At 47.2% G+C, this 25769-nt stretch overlaps 2 protein-coding genes across 2 annotated transcripts in view; one reads left to right on the top strand and one right to left on the bottom strand.

The window, feature by feature from the left end:
* Positions 1-370: 370 nt before the first annotated feature.
* On the bottom strand, positions 371-16891 carry CTH (cystathionine gamma-lyase). The gene is made up of 12 exons (XM_040564953.1): positions 16656-16891; positions 14004-14085; positions 13367-13462; positions 10765-10874; positions 10052-10183; positions 7900-7957; positions 6889-6966; positions 6201-6353; positions 5841-5962; positions 4021-4073; positions 1790-1928; positions 371-1090 (listed from the first exon to the last, which is right to left on the bottom strand). Exons 1-12 carry the CDS (start codon positions 16815-16817, stop codon positions 1064-1066), a joined length of 1212 nt encoding a protein of 403 aa, XP_040420887.1. The 5' UTR covers positions 16818-16891; the 3' UTR covers positions 371-1063.
* A 2017-nt stretch (positions 16892-18908) lies between these two features.
* Positions 18909-25769, top strand: part of ANKRD13C (ankyrin repeat domain 13C) — a 30252-nt gene continuing 23391 nt past the window's right edge. Inside the window, 3 exon segments of the mRNA XM_040564942.1 lie at positions 18909-19091; positions 19094-19276; positions 25319-25360. Of these exon segments, the coding sequence (XP_040420876.1) occupies positions 18944-19091; positions 19094-19276; positions 25319-25360 (373 nt within the window). The 5' untranslated portion in view covers positions 18909-18943.

Raw genomic sequence — 25769 nt, 5'->3', positions numbered from 1 at the left:
GGAGCTGACTCCTGTGTTAGCATCAGTACCCACGCTGCTCTCCTCACCCGAGGGATCAACACAGAGGTCCCTCAACCTGCCGAAGCTCAAAGCAGCAGCAGCTCCTGTGCAGCAAACCATTAAGCTGTGAATAAACGCCTTTTTGTGAGACAGCATCTCCTGTCCAAGAGAAATCCTTCCTTGCCTGAGTATTGCAGTTTGCAGGATAAGTTGTTATACATTGGAATTTGTATTTCTTTTTCTTGGCAAAAGCAAAAACATCAATGACATCATTTTCCTGAAGAATATAAACAGATCCAGGGTTATTTTATCAACTGATTCTGAATGCAAGTAGCATACTCAACTGTCAAAACAAGTAATACATCAGGGAAATCCAAAGTGTATTTTAATCAAAACGATCCCAATTCCAAATATAAACCAAATCATTAGTACAATTAGCATTACATGATTTTTTATTTTTTTTTAAGTCAGAGAATCACCTTTAAAAAGCTACCATTGTTTACCAGGCATTGGATTTAGTTTCAGTACTCCATAAAATATCATGGGGTGAAAAAGTACTACACATTTCAATACTTCATTTTAAAAAATCTAAATTTTATCAACAAAATTCAAGTTGGACCGTTGGATTAGAAGAGATGAGAACAAATAATTTTGCATCCTGAAGAGCAGTAACAGAAACAAACCCTACTGACCTAATACCCTTCCAGCATTAGCAAGACAAATGAGAAACATTCATCTTCCTGGAGAGAACCAAGATAATATTCCTGAGTGTGTATCATGGCTGCTCTCAAACACGAGTTACTGACCCCATAAATTCCAAAGACAGAGGATTACAATACAGCAGAAACAGACACACAGGAGACCACAGGCTACGTGCCATGGTGCACAGCAACGTACAGCCAGACACAAGGTACAAAGTGAGAACTCCCTAGGAATCCAGAGTTTGACTGAACAGATTTCAATTCTCAAAGGTAAATCAAAGAAAAATTGTTAGCAATTTGGCTTTCTGTGTCATCTTCTTTAGATGTTTCGATATCTAACTTCCAACTTCAGGTTTCAGTTGTCACTTCAAAGCATTATGGTCTGGGAACTGCAATAAGAAGGAAAAATATAATTAGGCTATACACTTATTTTGACCATGCACCCCTCTTTTTTTTTTTTTTCCATAAATAGGATATGGTTTAGCATTAGATTGTCTTCATGTTCTGTACTGGCATATAAAAACACATGTAGTTCCTGATACTAATTTTTGTTGGCTTTCCCTATCACCAATTAGAGAAAAGTAATAATTTCCTGATTGTACAGTACATCAAACTACTACACATCTGTTAAAATCGGTGCAAGACTCAAATTCATATTTTACTCACCAATACCATCGTGTTCTCTCATACAGAGACAAAATTCTGTATTTCAAACACCTTTATTTTTCTAAATCTTTTTTGTGTACCTACCAACCAAGGTGGTAGAGGAAAATAAGTGCTGAACCCAGTTCTACCTTGGCCGTTGACTCAGAGTTGACTCAAGGTCCACCAAAGACTAAACTCTTGTCCTCTGCATCGCAAGGACTACTGGGGAGTCACCAAATCCACAGAACTGTGGATTTACAAGTAACTTGAATGTTACATGAGGCTAGAATTACCAAGAGAACAGTTGCTGCATTTGTTCATTAACTTATTCCTGAGATTCGGCATAAATGATGAAAGAGTTCACGCGTTATTAGTGAGAAAGGCAAAGGATTAGAGAGGAAATTAATTTTAGAGTGATGGCACTAAGTCAACAAACAACTTACTGCAGCTTTCAGAGCTTGATCTAGGTCTTCCAGTAAATCTTCTTCATCTTCCAAACCAATGGACAGGCGAATTAATGTATCACTGATTCCAAGAGCTTCTCTATCTTCTTTAGGCACTGACGCATGAGTCATGATGGCTCTGGAAGAAGAATTAAAAGCAGCATTTTTTCTAAGACATTTTATTTTTATTGGCAAAGATCAATCAAATTGGTTACCTGCCAGCATTCCCTGCAATTCTATGAAAACTTTATACCTTTTACGTACAACCTGCTGGATAGCCATAGATTGAAAGAGATCTTATCATCAAATTATGCAAATTATGTCAACTGCAGTGAAGTCAGTGGCTTGTATCTCCCAGAGTTCCAGCACATATTTCCAAACTACAGGATACTTAAGAATCTGGAACTGAAATAGGGAAAAAAATCACCTCTCTCTTCCTTCCAGATATATTTTAAATTTTCTGATATGGAGTATTTAAAAGCTCTATTTTAAGAATTTGGAGAAAGATCTGTAGCATACAACATCCCGTATAAAATCCCATTACTTGTTTTTAACTTCTAGTTTCTAAGATCACCCATCAAACTACACCATTTAAGAGGAAGAGTTTATTTTCTCCAGCTATGGAGGATATATGGAAGTAGCTAAGCAGCTGTTTTCCCATGTGCTCAGTCACTGACATCCACCACTTGGCAATTACCTTTCAACAGCTTAAGTATTTAAAGATTTGCTATTATTCTAAAATGAGAAACTGAAATGATTTAGAATATGTTTAGTCATAACTTTCCATGTATTTTTTGACAAGCAAATTGTATTTCAGTAAAATAATCTAATTATATAAAAATCCTATTTTTAGCCATTTAACCTAGACGGTAGCAACCAAGTATTACTAAAATCCCCACAGTCTGCTTGACGTGAAGACAGACACCGTTCAGTGCAGCATACCGAATATGCCCTCTTGTGTAAGCTGCTAGAACGGCAGGGCTCTGCCCGCACAAGTGGCATCAAACCCACTCAATTCTACTTATTCAAAACCACACTGATTACTTGGAATTGTTACCATAATAATAAATTGCAGCTCAGTCTCCCAGCAAAACCAAGGAAGTGTGGAAAGTATTAGCAGTAGTACTGCTGAAAATAGTGTAAAAGCCTTGCTAAAATTTACAGTGCTTATGGAACAATTTGTTCAACAGATCCAAGAGCTATCCGGTAATTCCGGACGCAGCCAGTGGCACCATAAAGCAATTCTGAGGAAATGGAAAAGTGACCGTTGCTGAACCTGCCTTGATATTTATTTAAAATGCAGGTCTAGTTATAGCCAAGAGAGTTAGCCAAGAAGACAAAGACAGCAGAGCAGCTCAGGCCATCTTTGCGCCCTTGCAGACGCTGCAGCTTCGCAGTGCTGTCCCCGGGCAGCTTCCGGGGGCTGCTCCTCTTCTGCTCCTACTAAAGCACTGCGTCCTTCTTACCTCTCCGCAGTAGGTCTGGAACAGCCTATTTACTGTAACTGGGTAGTGCCATTTGTGCATGTGTGTATGGAGACTGCAAATGAATAAACACAGCTATGAGAAGCTGGTGCCACACAACCACATTTCACTACAGACGCTGGCAAAGCAGTGCAGAACAGTTTAGCTTTGACAGGACAGAGGTACATACATTACTTAAACCACATGCACTTTTTCCTCCCCTATTGCTGTTTGTGTTTGCTGTTGAGATTTTTTAACAAGTGATTTTGGAAGAGTCCCGTATCCGGGAAGAATTGCACCCATCTGACGCCCACCTCGGCAGATGGGTGACTACAGCCAATATCCAGGCTGTGGGCAGGGAGCAGGGGAACCACCCAGGCTTGTCCACAGCGCCTGCAGCAGTGGAGACTTCTCTGCAACCACAGGTCTGCATGTTCACCTCACACCACTCTGACTCCTTCACCAGGGTGAAAACAAAGAGCTCCTCTCTCGTACTCCTAAGGAGGTCTCTAGCCAAAGCTAGGTCTAGCCTCTAGCTAGGTCTAGCTCCAGCCAAAGCAAAAAACTGTTTTTCACAAAAGTCACAGGCATTTCTGCAGTAGGCACTGGCTTTTGTGTTGTACAACACAGTATTCCTGTATCTCAATTATATGCAAACTATCTTAGCTTAGTACACTAGAAAATTTTAGAACTCCCATAAAAATAGACCAGGAACTCTTTTGTTAGTCTGAAGCTTCTCTCGGACTGTTAAGATGAAGAATGACTTACGGATGCTCTGCTAGGCTCTCATATCCTCCCAGACTCTCAGCCAGTGCAAAAACCTGCAGGAAAACAGTAAACAGACGTTAACATAAAAAGTGTAAGGTTACGAATACTTAGAAAGAGACAGTGAAAGAACAAGGAAGTTCCATTTTTAGTACTTCTGATTTTTTTCTGTTTTTTTCTACAGTAACTTCAGTATTTTAAAAGGTATCAGATATAGTAAGGGGAAAAAAGTATACATTTAGCAGTTAAGAGTTAACAAGATTTAAAATAAAGTATGCCTAAAATGGCTCTAAAGAGATGCTAATGCAAAACTGAAATTAAAACATACCCATGCTGAGCAAATACAACTTAGAATTAGTTCCTATATTGCACAGCATGGTCAGCAATGCAGGAAGAGCAGAAAGGAAAATAAACAACATTAGGGCGCAGAGGCTGCCTGGACACCACCAGAGCTTTCACTCTGGTCAGAGGAAGGATGGAGCAGGCTGAGCGAACAAAATAAGACCCAGATCCCCAAATTTTCAATTAATGTTTAAGTGATTATAACCTATCCTTCCATACTCTTCTTCCAGCATTAGCACCACTCATCCCTACTCACAGATGACACCTATGCTCTTCAGAGCTGCCAAATGGCAGGTTTGTTTGGGTGGGGAGAGGGTCAGGGGCTGGAAATTAAGATTCTTCCCATAAGGCTGCACTGATTTTTCCACTCGTTCTTCCTTGGGTCTGAAGGCTAGTTTAGTGCTTTGAAAAACAGCTTAACTTCTTGGAGCCTAAAAGCACACGTCTGAGAAATGGCTGCTGTTAGTTAAGTGGTATTTTTAGCACTGATCTTTAAATTACGGGCATATACTTGCGGATGTCAAAAAGGCTCTCTAGAGAGTCAACTGCACTCAAATACGTACGCACAATTTCTCTGCTGTGAACGCATTTACTGCCCTCAACAATGCTTCTGTATCAACCTAGTGACAAACTGATGGCTAACGAAGTCAAAAGGGTGAAGTGACCATATCGCATGGAATTATTCTGGAATGTACTTCATGGCGCTTGTTGCCAAAGCCGGTTGATTTCATGCACGAGGACCACATGCTCTCTCAAGCAAAAGAATACTTTGTGGGAAAATCATATTTTCAGTAAATCCATTTTCAGCCGATGGCATTAACTGGCAAATAAGTAAAGCGGAGAGGAGAAGGAAGTTCCAATTCATCTTGTCAATTATTACTGATTTGTTTTTCCAAGAGCAAAACAAAAACAATGCAAGAGCAGGATGCACACTAACCAGAGACACAGACTAGAAGACACAGGAAAGCATACAGGCAGAACTAGTGTATCACAAAGACAAAAGCAAAATTCCTATGGTTCAGGTAAAATAAACAACTGTTTTCCAAATTGAGGAACTCCCTCTTTGCTTCATGATCCATGTCATTTCTCAACGGCTTCTTCTCTTGACAAGTACTTTGAAATATTACAGCAGTATTACACCAGCCACAGCTCCTCTGCTTTCAAATACTAGAGGTAATTGCAAAAGGCTGGTATGTTGGCTCTTTGTCAGAAGCAATGCCTGGGCTAACCTGGAAATGCTACACCATTCCGTGTAAACAGACACCTCAAATGAGCTGAAGCACCCTTTTCTTCCCTCTCATTAGCGCCCCATTTATGCATAATCTATTATTTAGAGATGGTTACACCCAAAAGAAATTAGGAGCTTTAAAAGTACAGAGGAAGACTCTCCCTGTCCCAACAAAAATCACTTGCTTCCATCATCGCACTCAGAGAGACAGATTCAGTTCCCTTTAAGGCAGAGTGTATTTACTGTCATTTACCTTTAAATTATTGAGAAAGGCAGTAGCGTGTTCAAGATTTCCTTTAATGTAAAAGGTTATCATCCCAGGACAGCCAGTGCATTGCCGCTTGATCAGCTCATGCTGAGGGTGTGAAGGCAAGCCTGAAATTTGTAGGAATTGCTGTAAGTTAATTAACATCACATCAAAGAGTAAAGCAGCTCACCCTGAACTATATAAAAACATCCTTCAGCTGGAAAGGAATGCGAAGCCCATTGCCAAGGCAGACACCTAACTGAGAGTCATCAAACGTGAGGGGTGCGCAAGCGACACGTACTATTGCAGTACCCAAGTCCAGCCCCACTCCAGGACGCCACCCGCTCTGAAGCCTTGCCAACCTACCAGGGAAAATGACTTTCTCCACCCGGGAATCTGACTCAAGAAACCGAGCAACAGCTAATGCATTGTGGAAATGTTGATTCATCCGGATCTTCAGTGTCTTCAAACCACGGTTGCACAGGTAACAGTCAAAAGGAGACGGAACAGCTCCAAGAGCTGCAGAAAATGAAATACAAAGTTACACGTGAAAAAAAGAGGGCTTTATTTTTCAGTAAAACGAAATACAGTCCTAATTTCCCAAATTTCTTCCACAGAAGAACAAGACAAACGGAAAGACGTGTGGTACGACCTGCCCTCCTCATCTCACACACATGGGAAGCCTATCAGAGGACTGAATTAACAAGCTGAAGACTCAAGGGTGAAATTTTTTTGGAATAATAAACCCTTGCTCCTTCTATCGTACACAGAACACTGTACAGAAATTTATTCATTACAATTAAGAGGCAGTAAAATTGTGTAAAATAACCTTAAGAGAGACTCAGTAAACAGTCATGTACCACGTAACTGCAGGTGCTGTACGTGGGAGAAATGTGAGCTGCTCTGCACCTGATGCTTTCTGCGTGTGCCACATCTCCTGCCCTGCTACGTGACACACACAGCACGTACTTGCGTGTGTGCAACACGCTTCCTTCTGTGAGCCGGTATATTCAATTACATACATTTTAAGGTATTTCCTATATTGACTACTTACAGTTTTGTAAGAACTTGAGCCTTTCGTAGAGGTCATCACAGTTTACTGAAACAAGCCCCATTACAACATCACTGTGCCCTAAAAATGCAAGGAGAAGGTAAGAACAAAGTTATCTGCTCCAGGGTTCTGTCACAAGCCCCCTCTTTTTCTCCACCTCGGTGCTAAAATAGTCCCATTTTGGCAAGGCCCTTGATTCCTTCTCATTACCACAGCTGTCCTCCCTGCACCCTCACATGAATCATAGGCAGATTTGCTTTTTCTGAGGTTCATGTTGGCGGTGTGCTTTGCTGCACGCTGCCCTTATGCCCCCAGGTGCCTACCAAACCCGCTGCAGCTAGCTGCCAGAAAGCAAGACTTTGTACAGACATCGCTGAGTTCCTGTGGGGCAGCACCAGCCTGCTGTTTAATAAGAGCAAACCCCAGCCAGAAAGCTTCCACTTTTATCTGCACCACAAGCGGACGTGTGGTTACAGCGCAGCTACCGCAGCCGAGCTAGCTCTTAGTCTGGATTGTCTGGGAAACAACACAATGAATGTGCTTTTGAACAGGCTCCAGCACTGCCATATAAACTCCCTTGAACTTCGATATAATTTCCGGCAGCTACCTTGTACGAAGCCTTGCATTTGGTTTTACAGCTGTGTGTATGAATGTGGCGCATTTCCAAACCCCACTTTCGGCTTTTTCTTGCCCTAGGTTGCTCCGTAAGACCAGCCGAACCCGGAGGGAGCCTGAGTTTAAAAAACTCAATCTCATCTTGTGGATTTGTTCTCCTCATTAAGGCAAACCATCTGGGCACGATCAGAGTGCAAACCGTGTTTGCACAACATCACTTGCCGGTGCCATTAGCAGCAAGTTGGCAATAGCTACGTGCAGATTTATCAGTAGCAAAAGGAGTTTAAAAGCTTCCATCAGACATGGAAGAGGTTCAAGAGGTGAATGCAGAAAGGCTCAACAGTAGCTGGAACGGCTTTTAAATAACCAGCCTGAGTCGAGTTGAATTCAAGTACCTACCGTTCATGTACTTGGTTGCAGAATACATGCAAATATCCGCCCCCAGGGACAATGGACGCTAAAATGATATGAAAATAATAGGTTTGATTAAACTTATTTTTGCCCTCTGGTTCATTTCAAGCTATCCAGAAACACTGTGATCAAACACAGAAAGTAACGCTAGAAAATCCTAACAAAAAAGACAAAAACTGAGATTGAAGAAAGACAGAATGTGCGACAGAAAGCAGCAGCACAGGAAGGCACTTGATTCACGGTAAGCACAATAAAAGAACCCACAATAAAACACAATTTGAAAACACTGGTCTAATTCTCACTGGCTTTAGTGAGGGAATAGAGTAATTTGAATGAAGTGAATGCAGCTAACACGCAGCATGTTCACACATGAAAAAAAATAGTTATATTGCTTAGCTGGGGCAGGGATAAGTAATGATGTTTAAAGTATATTTCCTTAAAAAGGGAAGGCCTCCATACAAATTGTAACATTTCAGAGTTCTCTGGATATCAGTATGGGTGATACTGCATTGAAAGAACAACTGAACACCTGCAGAGAGCACAAAGGGTTTGGTTTGCCAAGTCTCTCTTCTCTAAGGCACTCAGCTTTCCTCAGAGAAGCCTTTTTAAGGGGAGAGACAATCCAAGATGATGGTGGGCAAGAAGTAATGAACAATCTTCTTGCTAAATTAGTCACTAAGTAAAGGACTTTGTGGTATAATATAAACTTATTATAAGGACTGAAGAGTACTAATAAATTAAAGGGTGATAAAGCAAGCAGATTTAGAATGAAAGAACGCTGCTGTCAGCCTAAGCACGTACGTCTACTCAAGGAACACGGATGATGTGCATTCCCAACGCGCAGCCAAGAGGATGGTAGCATAAACACCAGTGCCTTTTACATTCAATATTACTATACAAATCACTCTAAAATTACGATTTTCTTAGTGCAGTGCATCAGCAGGAGTCTGGAGGAGTTTAAAGACATTACCTATTATGCTTACTAGACCTAATTACTACAACTCACTTTCTCTTAGGACCAGGCCAATAAAAGATACATTAACTAGCTCACATATCCAGATGCTCACTTTTCTTCTTTCACACACATCTTTCAGAAATAAAATTGTGGGAAAAAAACAGAAAGCCTTTGGCATGTGCAAGACAAACTCGAGTGCTGCTCTAGCTAAGCATTAACACCTTCTAAAAGGCTCTGTTAAGGACACTGAGTTCTCTGTAAATTAACAAAAACAGACACCTTTCCTTCTGTGCTCAAAAACAGGTCTCTCTTTAGACCTAAAATATAAGGGAATAGTTTGGTCTCCAGGGAAACACGCAGGGATATTTCTAGCCCATGTTAAGATGAACAAGACTTTGAAGTTTCTTATCTAGACGTAGTTTCAGAATTTTAAAAATTGCCTTTACTTCATGTATTCTGGTTATAAAAGCAGAAAAAAATTAAATCATAGAATCATAAAGGTTGGAAAAAACCTCCACGATCATCTGGTCCAACTGTCCCCCTACCAGCAATATTACACACTAAATCGTGTCCCTGAATACCACATCCAACCTTTTCTTAAACGAGTTGTCTGAGGTCAAAATTACAAACTTAAGCCACACATTCATCAACATATTGAAGAAAAAGGTAACTTCAATATCTCAAAGACACAGTCAATGTATTTTGCTTATTTTAACTTTTTTCTCCACTTCCTTTTTGGAATACCAGGTGGTACAGAACAGATCATGAACAGCACATGCAAAATAATCGGTAGAAAAAAGGGCAAAGGTAGAAAACATTACACTACTTAAAACGGTCTGTTATGACTCCCATCAGTTAGATCTAAAAAATATGTGACTTCTGAATGACAGAGAAGCCTTTCTCCCAGTGGCTTAACTTACTTTCTTGATTGCCTAAATGTTACGTAACCTCTAAATTATGTTGGTTTTGTCGGTATCATACTGGTATACGGCTAGCTATAAAATACTTTGCATGCCATCTTTGCTAATTTAGAGAGGAGCAGTGCACTGGTTGTATTCAGAAACAGGACAGGCGATTTACAACGTGCGTATCAAAACCACAGTTTGTTGGCAGTGGCTCCATTTTAAAATGCATCTTTGAATACACTGAAATACTGGGGTAATTATACACAAAGAAGGCACTTACCTGGAAATACGCAGACATAAAAGTGTTGTCTACTACCAGAAGAACATCCTTATGCTTATGTACAACATCTGCACAGCCCTGAATATCAATGACCTTCAGCGTGGGGTTTGTGGGCGTTTCAATCCAAACAAGCTGTAGTGATTCAACAATACAAAACATCAGTTTAGAGATACTACAGTGCTGGTACTATCTCTACTACATGTATACGTGCAATAATGCAGTGTGTAAAGCAAACCTTTCCTCTCTTTTATGTACTTTTAAGGGTGGCAGTCTAAAAAACTACCAGTGCATGAATATCCAGGCTTCTCTCTCCACACATAAACACAGGTTACTTTTCTCATCATTTATCATCATCATCTGTATCACTCAGGATAATTTTCTTATCATCAGTTCCACCATCACAAATACTACATCTTTATTTTAAGAAAATAATTTAGAAGTCGTAAGGGCTTTTAAACATAACAGGAGCAGCTAGCACCATCCCAAAAAATTGCTTATTCATCTTCATGTGACAATTGCTACTTCACTAACTACAGCTCTGGTCTGTGGTGGGGCCGCTGCAGCTGTGCCCCAGCCTCCTCCCGCAGAGGCCACCCCTGTGCCCTCTCTGCTGCCAAAACGTTGCCACATACACCCGATACATCAGTAGCACCAATAAAATTATTTAAGAACATTAAGCAATTAAGCTTAGCAATTTTTTTTCTCTCCCCTACCTTGGTTTCTGGTGTAATTGCAGCTTCCAGGTGTTTCAATTTTGTACAGTCAACAAAAACTACATTTATACCCATTTTCATGGCTACCTGCCTGAAGTACCTGTTTGTACCTTTAAAAAAAAGAAAAGGGAGAGAGATGACACAAAGTGAAACGACTTCCCTAACTTTCCTTCACTGACCTCCAGTCTCTTGTATGCATCCACAGAAAGTCAGGAGTGTGCGGTTTTGTGCTATCCGCTACAAATGGCTGATTAGTATTATTTTATTTATAAAACCTCTAAAGATTGATGTGTTTTTAAACATGGAAAAATAATAGTGGTAATCATGCTGATTATGAAGTACTTTCAACTAATAGCTGCTCAGTTTTGTTTTTTTTTGATTGGAAAACAAAACAGAAAATGAAATCCTTTTGCTGGCACCTGAGCACTCACAGTCACTGGGTGCTATTCTTCCAGCTCTTTGGTATGCAGAAGGAAGCACTTGCAGTTTTTGCTTCAATTCTCACCGACGCTGGATACAATGACAACTTAACTCCATCTTGTACTTTCAAGGTCTTCCTTCTTTTTAATAATAAACTTAATCAAAAATTTGGGAGAGGAGGAATCAAGGGGTAGACGCCAGATACTGTGCTTCTTATCATTCCATTAAATTAGCATGTAATGGAACCTAAAAAATTGATTATTCCTTCCTTTCTGTTCCTTTCTATTTCCTTTCTTTTCGAAGCCTTTCCCCGGAAAGCTTAAAGGAAAAAAAACCAGAAACAACTCATTGACCACTAGATATGTAACATATTGACCACCTGGCAACACAGCCTGGATTAAAAATTAATTTGTTAGGTCTTTCTGCCAAGGTTATTCAACATTTATTCACTTATGCAGACTGCCAGCTGCCATCTTGCCATAAAGGCATAGGACATGCCAGGTTAGATTCTGTCTGAGCACTGTGTGAATGATTTTTATTTTAGAAAATACTTGTATTTCTACAATAAACTATATACTGTCTCCTCTCTTGCATTGTAGGGAGCTTATTCAAGCACAGGAAATTTTTGCATAGGCTGTGAACTCTACAAACACAACCCACAGAAAAGCTGCTTTGTGGTAGTCTTAGGTACTTTTAATAACAGCACACCACACAAAACGTTTGTCAGAAATGAGTGGTTACACTGAAGGAAGCCCTTCTAAAAATTACATCAGTGGCCTAGAATTCAGAGGCGTCAACTACCTCCAGCTCCTCCTCATGCATCCCAAAACTCAGCATCTCTTAAGCACATCCCAGCCAATATACTTTCCAGCATGGCCCTTGAGAGCTTCTCAGGTTTTTTTTCTGTTCTTCTGACAACCTTGAATACTATGGACTCACTTGATTTAGCAAGCACACTACTGCCATCCTAACCAACAAGGCTTTTTACAATGAAATTCATCACTGCAAAGCTGCTGTAGGCTGAGGCTTTAATGAACGGGTGAACTGGTTTTGCTGGAAAACTGCACCTATGGGTTTTGGAAGTGAGGAACTGATAAAATGCTTTGACCAAATTACTTTGATTTACTGAGTTCTGCGGTGGGAGGGCTGCAACGAATGGAGCAGGCTGCTGAGTAGGGGTTTCTGCTGTCTTCACTCAGTTTGGTTCCACATGTACTTTGGAGAAGGGCTATCTGGCATGACAGAACTCAGATGGTAAAATAAATGCTTGTGCTTCTGTTTGATGTGCACAGGCATACAGAACTGGCTGGCAAACAGCAGTCACTCCTAGCTGTGAGAAAGGTGGTTACTCTTGCTAAAAAGTTTTCGAGCTATTGCTTGGGAAAATGCTCCTTGTTGCTGGCCTCTCCAACCTTCCTTTGAAAACAAAGCAGATTTGATCTCTTTGTATCAAGGTTTCGAAATAGTTGGAGGGCAACGAAGGAAGATGACAAGCTTCACTGGTCTGTGAAACGCAAGACTGGGGCAATGAGGACACCGACTGTTGCAGGGGATCCTGGCAGACTTCCCTATTACAGACTTTTGGGTGGCATCGACCTTCTGAAGGATTTTGGAAGAGGTGGATGCACTCTGTTACCGGGGAGTTTTTTGGAGGAATGGCTCAAAAGATTTATGCAAGATCACAACCTACTAGTGGGCTGCCATGTTACTGTTGCATTCGGAAGACATGGCCATGACGGACACGAGTTTTGCATTCTGGGAAGCTGACAGAATAGAGCTGTTTAAACAGTCCAGCCAAAATGCAGGTTGGTAAAGGATCAAGTCTGGGAAAGGAACAGTAGAAATAACAGAAGCAGGAAAGCTGTACTATGTTGGACTGAAGACAAACCTGTGGAAAGCTAGGATATTGCTATTTTCCCCTCATAATAGCATACAGTACTAGTTAGCTACATTTTTGAAGCCTCCATATTTTTTCAAAGTTTGAATTTCAAAAGTTTTCTTCAGATTTTTTCAAAGTTTGAATTTCTACCACCAAACTCAGACAGGAGTGTTCTGTGTTCTCATGAAGTGAAAAGACATTTAAAAATAGTTAGATCAATTTGGAAAGTTCAGGAGAAACGCAAGTAGATACATTTAATCATTTGCACAATGAAGATCAAAGACGCACTAGTGCTTTACTTACCTCCGTAGACATCATCCATGCAGATAATTGTATCTCCTGCCTTTAACAGGTGAGTAATATTCAAAGTAGCAGCTAAGCCAGAAGCATAGGCTAAACCTAAAACCAGAGAAAAGTGGCAGACAGACCATATCTTAATATGATACAACCTTGTCAAACTTGCTTTTGCATTCTTTACTTTGCTTTTAAAGGAAACCTGTTCTGTCACTCTCACCTATGCTATCTCACTCTCTAAGGAGATTCAATAAAAGCTGCAGGCCTGTTTTACACAAGGCGTAACCCACAAAGAACGCAGGTAACAACGGCTGCCTGCCTCACCCTCATGTCACCAAATTCAGTGCTGCTGCACGAGGATGAGGTTAGCACAGGGAACGCCGTGCTTCAGTTTAGCTAAGGCACTCAGTGCAGCAAGAAACAAAGTCACAATACGGGGACCAGTGACCGAGCTGGCCCTCCTGATGAAGCGCCGAGCTCGTGGCACCGCACCGAGCAGCTCTCGCCCATTACCAGCAGACACCAGCTGTGAAAGCCTTGCTGCTGAAGGACGACTGGTGACGACTCAGTGTCCTTGTCTCCCCAAGATACGTCTACCACCATCAAGAGATGCACGATATCCCTAAGGAACCTATTAACTACTCACAGTATTTAGCTCCATCTAGCGCAGCTACAGCCTTCTCCAGGCAGTTCCGGGTAGGGTTTCCACTCCGGCTGTAATCATAGCCCTGTTGTGAAAGCAAGAAAAAAATGCAACTTTAGAGAGAGCAGTGAGAAAGTTTTGGACAATAATAGTTCTAGGTTTCTTGGCAAGTCCTCGTTCTCAGCTCCGAGGTTACTCATCCACCTTTCCCAGTAACAGTGGGCTGGTTTTCAGCCCACGTCCAGCTGCTCACACAACATCCAGTTGGGATCCATCCTTCCCGTCAAGTTTACTTGTTGTTAAACTACTGCGAGCCATAGCAAGACACTTATTTGAGCTTTACCTGAATTTATAACAGATATTGACACCTTTTGTGTTGATTCATCCTGGAGCAAAAACCTCGGTTTGCTCTAAAGGGGTGTCTGGAGCTCAGCTGCAGTCGCCGGGCAGCCACCGCACCGCTGGCAAAGCCAAGGGCCAGGCGTTCAGCTGCTACCGACTGCAAGGCCATGTCTCCTCAGAACTGGGAGAGCTGAGGCACGTTTAACTGCCATGCAACTTTAAAAATAAAGCTTTAGTTAAGGAAAATCTAGACTGCTGTTGATTGACGGACTGTATCTCAATGATTAAAGAACTCAGAGAAAACAAATTCTCTATCCTTTGAGGAGAAGCTGTGTTCTAGACAGCACCTGCTGCTCTCTGACTATTCATCTCATCGCAGCGATTATCTAAGTGGATGTTAATCACGTTGTTTAGAATTATCTACATGAGCCAGAAAGCCAATTATGCGCCCCAAACTGCACCGTGATGCCTCGGAGGCCCAGCCCCACCAAATGAGGAGCGCCTTCCGCTCCAGGTGACCTCAGCGGAAGCCACCTGTGTCGCTCAGACCCAAATATTGGGTAGTTTGAGCCTGATCACATACCTCCTGAAATTAACTCTGGAATTACGGTGATGACTGGTGATCACCTGAGCAGCTGCCAGAAATGCTTCAGTACTCAAGACAAGAATTGAAATGCCTCAAAAGTGGTCTCCAAGCCCTTAATGGACATCCCCAACCTGACGGTGGTTTCTAGGAGAACACTGAGGGATGACTCATATTGCTTGCCATGTTCTCCTACTTCTTCCACCTCCAGTCACTTCTGGAGAAAAGGCCTTGCTCTGACACAGTTCCTGTCAGAACAATGTGCCCCATCTCCGTGATGCTCTGCTTGAAAGATGCAATAGGGCACCTGCAAGTGCCAGTCTGTATCAGATAAAAAGCTCTCAAAAGCCCAAATGTTTCCCTGGCATGCAGTCATGCCAAGTTCCATGTTTCTGTGCAGCAGCTTTTATACGAATAGTGAAAAAGAAATTAACAAGAAAATATATATTCACGCTGCATGGGTACACTTGCGGCATCAAGAACCTGGCCGAGCATCTTGGTATTTGCATGCTTTCCGGATTTCTGTTTAATGACAACTTCACCACATTCAGGAATCTCACCGAGCTTCCTGCAAGGCGGCCGCTGTATCATCAGCACGTGAAGGCAGCGCCGTGTGACTGCTGCTCCCGTGGTCTTCACAAAGCTATCTGCTCATAACTATGCAAACTGCAGTCTGGGTGAGAGATCCTGCAGGGCATCAAAGATCACAAGGCAAACTCCTACACTCCAAGCAGCAAAGCGTGACACCCAGACCCGGGGTTTGAAAAAATACCGATTTGTGTGTTGCAAATTTGTGTTATTTCCCTCGTACACACACTGTGGCCATCGGAAACTTCACGATCATTCATTGCAAGCACTTCCAGCGCTTTATAAAACGCATCCCCAAACTGCTTATGGAATATTTATTCTATCTGGAAGGACAATCGAAGCAATCTCTTACACAATCTGCGTAAACAAGAAGATGTGTTCCACCCAGCCCAGAGGGAAAGCGAACTATTGTTAGCACGCAGCCTCAACAAAGACCTGGGACCTCAAAGCATCCGCCAGCTGCCTGCCCGTGGTGCAGCTGCCAGCACCCTGCCTCTGCCTCTGCCTCCATCAACGCGAGGCCTGAGGGGTCACCGGGGCCGGGGGCTTCACCCGCACTGCGGCAGCGATGGGTGTCCTGAGGCCCTTGGCGGGACAGCTCGGGGCAGCACGGGACAGTACCGGGCAGGACAGTGTAGGACAGCGTAGGATGCTGCAGAACAGCACAGGATAGCGCAAGACAGCACAGGAAAGCACAGGTTAGTGCAGGATAGAGCAGGATAGCGCAGGATAGAGCAGGATAGCACAGGATAGAGCAGGATAGAGCAGGACAGCGCAGGACAGCGCAGGACACGCTTCGTCTCAGGACCCGGCACGAGGCAAAGCCGCCTCTGGCTGTGGTGCCCCCCGCGGAGCAGGCTGACGGGGGCGGCCCGGCCTCCCGCAGGCTGGGGGTGCCCGCCGGGCCCCAGGGCAGCCCACGGGGGGCACCCGGCCGCAGGGAAGGAAGCCCCGGCCCGGCCCGGCGGGGACCGGCCCCACCTCGCCGCGCCGCGCGTCGGAAGCCCCGGCCCCAGCGCCGCCGCCTTCCGCTTCCCGGCCCCGAGCCCCGGCCCCGGCCCCGAGCCCCGAGCACCGCCGGTCCCGTCCCGTCCCGCCCCGTCCCGTGCCGCCCCGCGGGGCTCGGCGGCGGCCGCACTCACCGCGTGCTGCCCGGGGGCCCGCTGCTTGAACGTGGTGGAGAGCGACAGCGGCGGCACCACGGCGCCCGAGCGCCACTGCTCGGGCTCCTGCCCGGCGTGGATGGCCTGCGTGGCGAAGTGCCCGAAGGGCGGCAGGAAGCCCCGCGCCGCGCCGCGCTCCATGGCCGAGCCCCGAGTGCCGCCGGCCCCGCACCGGCCCCGCCGCCGCCCCGCCGCCGCCACCGGCACCGCCCCGCGGGGGGCACGGCGCGGGCGGGGCCTCGCCGCAGCCCCGCATTGGCTCGGCCAGGCCCCGGCAGCGCCCCCGCCGCGGGGCAGGGCCGCGGCCCCCCCGGCCGGGCTCGGGCAGGGCCCCCGGCGTGCGGTCGGGCCCGGCGCGGCTCGGCTCGGCCCTGCCACGTGCTGAGGCCCGGCCCGGCCCGGCTCGGCCCCCCCCGCTGAGGCGGTGCCGCCGTGACGGGGAACCGGAGCCCCGTGGGCAAGGCGAAGCGTGACGGGGGCCGGGGAGCAAGCGGGGCTCACCGCCGTCCTGGGGCCCCCCGCCCCCGAGCTCAGAAGCCGTGTCGGTGCGGAGACGCCTGTCTGACACCAAGCAGGTCACGCATCTCCTCAGGTTCTCCGTCATGGAAAACCGCGGAGAACCATCCCTTCTGACCGTGCTGCCGAAAACAACACGGTCGGAAGGGATGCGCCAGGTCCCCGCTCACCCACCCCGTGCTGGGATCTGCGCTGCGGGCCCCACTGACCGGCCACCAGCGCTGTGCCCGGGCACGTGGCAGGGTCCAAAACCCGCAGCCGAATTATCACTGTTTTGTGACCTGTTGATTTACACACTGAAAAAGTTGGCGTCATTCCTAGAGGAATATACCCACGAGAAATCGCTTCTCTGTTATTGACTTCCTGCACGAGGAATCCCATAAGTGAAGTTTCCGTAGACTCACAGCCCAGAAACCTGCAGAAAATGCAGTTCGGCGCAGTCACAATATCTGATCCTACTGCTCTTATCTAAATTGCCTGGTGCTTGGAAGGGGCAAGTTAAGTAACTCGGGAAGATGGAGAATACAAACATGACAAAGTTAAGTTGTTAGATAGTTAGATAACAAAACAAAACAGAACTCTCAAGGGTTTGTAGGCGCACAGTCGTGGTTCAGCACAGTCCTAGCGAGGAAGGACATCTGCCTTCACTGCAAACTCCAGTTTCCACGGGGCAGTTGCCATTAGTAATGCATTCATTATGTTGCTGGGTTGAATAAGGGGCTCTGTAATAAGCTGGTAAACAGTGACTTCATGCCTGTGTATGCTCTTGGCTGGCCTTCGGTAATTAGAAAGGTAACGAACGTGAAGCTCTGAGCACCTAAGGAGGTGGGGAGAGCCCAGCTCCCCTAGGACTGGCTCTGCACCATGCACGCCTCCAGCACGTGGGGCCAAGGGCGGCGCGGGGCCAAGGGCGGACGGATGGTGGGGCTGCCATCGCCTGACTGCGTCCATGGCGTCAGCCTCTTGACGTCTGTTGGAAACGGGTTTGGATTTCCTCCAGAAACAAGAAAAGCTAGGGAAATCTTGCAGGACAGACCGACGGACTGTAGAACAAAAGTGTTGTTCTTTAGAATTCCCTGATAGAATTACAATCAGCTGTGCTGCCACACCCATGTCGGCAGGTGCCGAAGCCTTATTTCCTCATCCGCATCCTCCTCATCCCCAGCTCTGCCTGGAGGTGCCCTCGCTCCCTGACCACTTTTGGTGCTGCAAGCTGGACGAAGAGCACGGGCACCCAGGAGGGCGCTCTGGCCATCCCCGCAGAGCTAAGCTCTCGGGCCGCTTGCCCTTTGCTCCCCCTGGAGTCACTGGTAGAGCACACGGCGTGCCTGGAGCCCGGCACAGCGCCCCTACGAGCACCGCTCCGCTCCGCACCCGGCTCGGGCTCGGGAGCGGCGCGGGGCGGGAAAAGGGGGCGTGGCCTCTTCGCGGGGGCGTGGCCTGTTCGCGGAGGGGCGTGGCCTGATCGATAAGGGGCGGGGCTGCCCGCCTCTCTCGCGGTGCCCGCCAGTCTCGCCCCGCGCCGCGCCTCTCGCGGGAAGCGCCGGCCAAGATGGCGGCGGCGCCGGGCCGTTGAGCGGGCCCCGGCGGCGGGCGGGCGGTGCCGGGCGGTGCCGGGCCGAGGGGCGGTGCCGGCTGCTCGGCGCCGCGGGCTGCTGGCGGCGGGGTGATGCCGACGGGCCGGGGCTCGGCGTCGCCGCGGCTGTGAGCGGCTCCGTCCGGCGGCGGCGGCGGCTCTCCCGCGGCCGGCCATGACCGGCGAGAAGCTGCGCTCGGTGCGCCGCGAGCACCGGCCCTGCAAGGACGGCGGCGGCCTGCTGGGGCCCGGCGACGAGGAGGCGGCGGCGGCGCCCGGCGGGGGCTTCACGGCGGGCCGCGGCAAGGGCGGCCGGGCGGGGGGGGGCGCCGCGCCTCGGGCCCCCAGGCGCTGAAGGCGCCGCCGGCGGGCGGGGGGGGCGGCCCGGCCGCCGAGCCCGGCAGGGGCCCCGCGCACTTCCCGGTGCACGAGTGCGTCTTCAAGGGCGACGTGCGGCGCCTCTCGGCCCTCATCCGCACGCAGGGCATCGGCCAGAAGGACAGCCACGGTGAGTGCCGCTCCGCGCGGCCTGGCCGCCGCCGGGCTGCCGCTCGGCCGGGGGGCGCCCGCCTCAGCGCCCGGCCCCGGCCCGCCCGAGGTGCGGGGAGCTGGCGGGGGGGGGCTGTAACGGGGCCTCCCGCAGGGCAGCGCGACCCTGCCCCGCCTGGCCGGGGCTTCTCGGGGCTCTGTCAGCACCCGCGAGCCCCTCGCTGCTGCTGGCGTCCTCCTGGAAGAGCTTCCTCGTACCGGGCCTTGCTTCGTGTCCAAAGATGCGTCGTTGAAAGAAGTATTTATTTCTTTAAGTTTTGTCCACTATTAGAGTTGATGATGTATGGGGGTCACTTAGGAGTGGCTCCTTTGGCTGCAGGTGGGGTTATCTTTAGCTTTCCCCCCGGGCTAAAAAAAAAACAAACTGATAACCTAATTCTTCGCTTCTGGGACTTGAAATTTTGTCACCTGCTCCCCTGCAGGCTTGCTCTGGACAGAGAAGCAACAGCAGAAGTATCAGCCTCATGTTACTTTAAAACGTGTAAATGTTCAAAACCTGGCTATTTTAAAATAGTATGTTTAATTTGGGGAATATTTTACACGGTTAAAAAACAAATTTCCCCGTCGAGTCAGCTTGCATTCCACGGTTAGTTTTCATCTGTACGTTTCCTGTCTGTTTGGGGAGTAACGTGACACGTTTCTGCTGGAGAGTGGGAGCTGCGCCGGATGTGGGCTCTGCACAAGTTGTGATTACAGGGTAGAGTTACGCTCTTCTTCTGGTTGGGAGATAAACGTCCCCTTTGTTTTGCTTAATTGTATTACATAAAGTAAAATCACGTATTAAGATAGAGCAATCTTCAGAATTGGTACAATCAGCAGAATAAATAATTAGCAATGAAAAGCAATCTCCGTGATGATATCAGGCACTCCGCAACAAGAGAATGCATGCTGGTGTAACTTGCAGCTCAGTTTTCTCAGTCGAGATGGGGAGGAGTATTTCTTACAACTGTCATAACATTTTTCTAAGTGGTTTGCTATAAATATAGCTACAGATATATTTATCCTGCCATCTTCATTCCAAGCGTTGCAGCAAAGACTAGGAGAATGAAAGCAACAGACTTGAAAAGAAATTTTGTCACTGTATCTCTTCTGCTGACTTCTCCCCTACATCTCTTCTCATTCCTCATCGAATAGCTCATTGTTGTGAGCTTAGTGTCTGCACTTTGAGGGCACTTCCTGACACACCTTTGCTGCACTATCATCTTCAGCGTGTTACAAACATCGATACCAGCTTTTTATATACATATATAAATATACACGTATCTGTATATCTACATACCTATGTAAATCCTTTTCAAATGAACATCCTTCTGCTTTCTCGCTGCTGATTACAGTAGGAGCACTGTAGATTTATCTCTTGGTCTTTCACCTGACTTTTACTTTCAGTGTTTCTTTGCTCTTAGATTTCAAAAATCAAAACCAAAAAAACCACCAACAAACAAAAATCAAAACCAAACCCTCGATGTCATGATGTTCCAAAGGCCTGACAAACGTTTCCTTGTTATTTTCTTTCTGCCTGAATCCACCCGTCACTTGTTTACGTGTTTGAGCTGTGAGTTACCTGGGCAGATAGCTTCAGCTTACAGTTACACTCAGAAGTAAGCCAGAAGAGTCCTAGTGCATGATAAGGAAGTGATGGAGGGGAGCAAGAACTTCTAGTAACAATTGTTGTTTATAGTTCAGTTCCATTTTTAGTGTGTGGTTAAGGGCAGAGAAGCCAAGTCCTGGAGAATGTTAAACTCAGGGTGTTCGGGTAAAACAAACACTGGCTGTGTGTTGTAAACGGAGCGCAGCCTGCCTAGCTCTCTGAGTTAACCTCAAAAAAAGCATCACCTGTCGGTACGGCCGGCCAGTGTCATTGTTCCTAAAGAGGGTTTCTTTGGGGAAGCTTGTAGGTATATGCTTTAGGTTACTTTTATTTTTGCTATAATGCACATTTAAAAGCTTCAACATAGATTTAAAATAAAAACATTGGTTTTGGAATAGACAAATCTTGCTGAGTTACCACAGAAAAACACTCGTCCTCCTCGTAGGCGTGCCAGATGTCTCTAGGTGCGTGCACGCAGAACTTCTGACCTCCCGTTAGGACAGCGCTGGGCTCTGTGTGTTTGTGCAAATAATTTTTATTTGCATGCCCTGGCTGCAGACGTGCGGGGTTTCGGGCCCTGTTGTACCGCTGCAGTCCCAGAATAAGGCCCCGTGGGCGACACAGCCTGAACTCGGGCAGGGGAGCGTCCATGCGGATTTCCCCAAGCTGTCGGTGTTGAGGAAACTTTCTGTAGATGGCAGGGGTGAGTGAGGCTTGTTGAGGTGGTGAATCAGGCTGCTGCCAGAAGAAACCTACAGGAGATGAACGTGATTGCAGCTGTACAAGTGTCTGCACATTGGTGTTGTAGCGTCTAGAAATGATCGCATCAAACAAATAGTGATTAAATTGCATTCAAGCCATCAAAAGAAGGGCACTGTAAATAATCACAGCTGGACCGTGTAGGTCAGCAGCGGCACTGTGAGGCTGCACCCCCCTCTCCCTACGGGTGGCAGCCCCGTGTGCAGCCCTCGTCCTGGCGGTCCTGGCGCTGCCGCCGCGGCTCGTCCCGGAGCCTGACACCCAAGCTGCTCGGGCGTCCTCGCGGCTGGAAGGAGCGAAGCTGCCCTCTCCCAGCCTCCCGCCTGGCCTGCCAGGGGAGCTTGGCTGTGCCGGGTAGGGAAAACGGGTTAGCGTGAAAAGTTGTGCGCTTCCCGTCAGATTAGTTGTGACTAGAATTAGTCCGTGTGCTGTGGGTGGGGACCGTCCTAGAGGAGCCTCAGCTCCTTGGTCAGTTGCTGTGATGAGGTAACGGGACGTGTTTCGTGTCCGGGTGGCGGCTCTGGAGGCTGCAGCGTGGTCGGATTGCAGCGGGACAGTCCTGCTCGAGCCCCGTAAAGGCGGTACTTCTATGAGCCTGGGGCTGTTAGGATCTGGGTGATGGTATGCCCCTCTCGCGGCAGCTGCTGGGGTCGACGTTGTGCTTTCAGGTCCCCAGCCTTGCTGAAGGAGCCGACGCGAGCCTGTCCCGACGCGCCTGCCCCCAGCCAGACTCCTGAGGTGAAATCTACGGAGGTCTTGGGCTGCTGCCTGCTTCAGGGCCCGCTGGGCCCCGCTGCTCCGCGCGGCGGGTGGTGGAGGCATCCTGAGGCGCTCGGCATCCCGAGGCCCCTGCCTTCCCTCGGCTTTGCTGGGCTGAGCGAAAGGTCGCCTCCGCTTCAGGCTGAGGTGAGCGAGGAGTCTGCTCCAGCAGCTCTTCTGGTCTGCTGAAGGTTGTAGGGAGCGTTCTGTGAACAGAGTGCCTCCTCACCGTGATTCCTTCGTTCTGTGCCAGGTAACCTCCCGTGGCTTATTTTGATAAATCGCTTAAATGTGCTACTGCTGAAACGCCTTTGCTTGCCCCAGAACATCGAGGCCTCCCCAAGTTTATCAGACCTTAAGAAGGCCGGTTAGGGACAGAACCGTGCAGAACGCTGTTCTGTTGGTGTTTCTGGCTGTGCCGAACGAAGCTGGCTTTGGTTCTCGGTGCTTGCTGCCACTGTTACCCCTGTGCAGGGGGCCTGGGAGCGAGCGCTGTTCGGTTGGCAGGCCTGGATCAGCACCTACGTTTGCGTGCCTGGCTTCCCATGGGAGTGCTTCTTGTAAAGTAGCGATGGAGTTGTGGTGGAGTAAAACCCCGCGTGAGGTGAGTTGGTTGCCGTGAGGCTGTGCGCGGTGCGGGTGGCTGCTGGGGCGACCCACCTGCCCCGCGAAGCAGCCGTGCGCTGGGAAGCCGTGCTCACGGCGCTGGGCTGCGCGGGTTCGGCGGGGGCTGAAGAGGGATTCGTCCTGGTCCTGGGCAGTGGGCTTGGCTGCTCCGGTAGTCAGAGGGGCAGGGACGGCGGTGCTCCTGCGTGTCACCGTGCCCCTTTCCTGTGTGTCTGCCTTACCTTTCCTTCCCCCCCCGCCCCCTTTCGGGAGGTGGTTTTACTAGCTTACCTGTTAGTGGCTCCTCTGCCTTTGGTACTGCAGCGAGCCTTGTTTTATCTCGTGGATACGCGCCAAACCTTAGACTCCTCCTCGCTAGCAGCTTACTGGGTAAAGACCAGCAAGAAGGATGTTTATTACCTCTCTTCATCTTCATCAGAAATAGCCTTTTATTTTTTTCTGGAGTGGATAGATGCTGATTTGTGCTCTACCAGTTGTTGTAATGTCTGTTGGTCCGCATGCTCCTTCTCCTCTCCCCCTTGTCTGCAAGTTTCCCGTTCAGTTCTGAATTCCGTACTTTTTGGTGTGATGAAGCTTGCAGAATCAAAGCAAAGCCCGTGCTGGAAGAGCTCTCTGGAGGTACCCTAGTCCAGCATCCTGCTCAAAGCAGAGAGAGCATCCAAAGCAGGTCAGGTAGCTCAGAGCCTTGTCCGGAGGAGTTTTGAAACGACGTACGTTGTTGCCCAACTGCATTTCCTGTTTATCAGCTGAGAGATTTGCCAGTTCTCAGTGTAGCTGTCAGAGGCCCGGTTAGCTTTCGTTTTGTTGTTTCTTCCCAGTGTGCCAGGCTGTTGCACGGACGGGGGCTGCCTGCCTCCTAGTATGCAGCGTTCTTTGTTAAGTAAATGTAAAGCATGGTTCTTACACTAAGTAACGAATGGAAGAGAGAACATAGATACACACGTCTCCTGGTGAAGTGCTGACAAGGTGAGGAAAGCTTTTTCCCTGGACTTGCATAACTTGAGTTCTCTGAGCGTGTCGTCGGGCTCCTTCTCAGGCTCGTTGCTCAGGAGCGTCCTTTCCATCCCTTAACAAAGCCTGGGTGCATCCAGGATTCAGAACGATGGCTTTGGCTCGCAGATGTTACAAAATCTATTAATAGAAAATTTGAGGTTAGCCTAGTTAGGGTGTGCACAGCGGGCTGGGAGGTAGCTGTCTGAGAGCCTTAGTGACCCGCAGGAATAATTTGTACTGTGTTCTGAATAGCTGATTGAAAACCGCTTGTAAACTCTGCCTTTGCCTGCTTGCCTATCTTGATGGGAGATTTGGTGATACTGCAGTACGTTGGTAATCACCGTGCGTAGCAGCCCATGAATGTTTTGGATCACGTCTGTTAGGTGTGCAGTGCGTCATCCCTGGTGTGCAGCGAGTGCTTATTGCTAACGCGATGCTGTGAAATACCCCTAAAATCAAGCGCATGTGTTGGAATTGCCAGTGCATTTCGTTAGCTTTGCTAGAAAACGTTTGAGCATACAGAGTAACACAGTTAAATGGAAGGATTTTCTAGCCTTAAGTTACAAAAATAAAATGCTTTAGAATTCTGTTAGCAGTGTTAATCCAGCAAAACAACTCCCTGTCCCTTACTGTGCATGTTTAAGAACAGAAGTACAAAACGTGTCGCATGTGTAGCCAGTCAAGCAGTCCTGCTTATAATACCTGCTAATAATCTTGGAAGTTTTCTTTGGAAACATGGCACTAAACTAACCAAAAGGTCGATGTGCTTTTTTTAGTGAAGTTACCGTTATTTTTCAAGCTGTCCATTTGCTTTCATAGAAAAAAATTGTATGCCAAGTCTTTGAAAAATTCATAAAATATGCTCTTAAAACTTTAATCAGTATCGTATCTTTGAGTAGCTTTTACCCTAGATATGTCATTCTTTATAAAATACCATACTTGTCAGGCCATGGTAAGTGAGAGGTTTGGGTTATCACTTTCTTGAAGATGTAATTGTACCGCTTTGGCTGGAGCAAGTTTCAGGATGTGATTAAAAAGCTCTGTTGGCTCATGAAATGTTCCAGCTGAATTTATTTTAACAAATATAATCAAAAGACTGTACGTAGGACTTGCTTAAAAATGTAACTGCTCTGGTGTATGTTGGTGTGCTCCTGCACTAGGTCGTGTATCTGAAGTTTCTTAATACATACTAAGTTGTGTATGCAACTCTACTGGGAGTTGCAATGGTTTCTGTTATGTTGAATCTAATATCTTTTTTTTTCCACTTTATTTTAGGAAACACTCCTCTGCATCTTGCTGTGATGTTGGGGCATAAAGGTTGGTAAAAACATCAATTTTGTTGTTCTTAAATTATCCTGAAGGCTTAGGGGCAAGAGTAAAGATTTTTTTTTCATTTTTCCTGAATGCAGTCTTGTGTTTCAAACTACTTCAAAGTTGAGGTTTTCCAAAAAAGTAGTAGTCGTGCAGATTTGGAAGAGAGAAGTCTGAGAAGTTAGGGCTGTTGGTCAGGCCAAAACCAAGGAACGAGGTAGGCGATGGGCTAGGTTGGAAAGACGGAGTACCGGGGAAGGAGTTGTAACAGTTGGGCTCCTCCTTGAGCCTAGAACAAGAACAGTGAGTGGGTCCAGCTTCTGTCTTGTTACAGAGTTAGAAGGAAACTCGGAAGAGCATAGAAGATTGTGAAACAAGAAACACCTCTGAGCAATGGAGCCAAGCATATGCGTGC

The sequence above is a fragment of the Cygnus olor genome, chromosome 8 (assembly GCF_009769625.2).
Source record: "Cygnus olor isolate bCygOlo1 chromosome 8, bCygOlo1.pri.v2, whole genome shotgun sequence".
NCBI classification, from domain to species: Eukaryota; Metazoa; Chordata; class Aves; order Anseriformes; family Anatidae; genus Cygnus; species Cygnus olor.
Note: the sequence above shows the minus strand (reverse complement) of the source record. Positions and strands in the feature narration are given on the sequence as shown.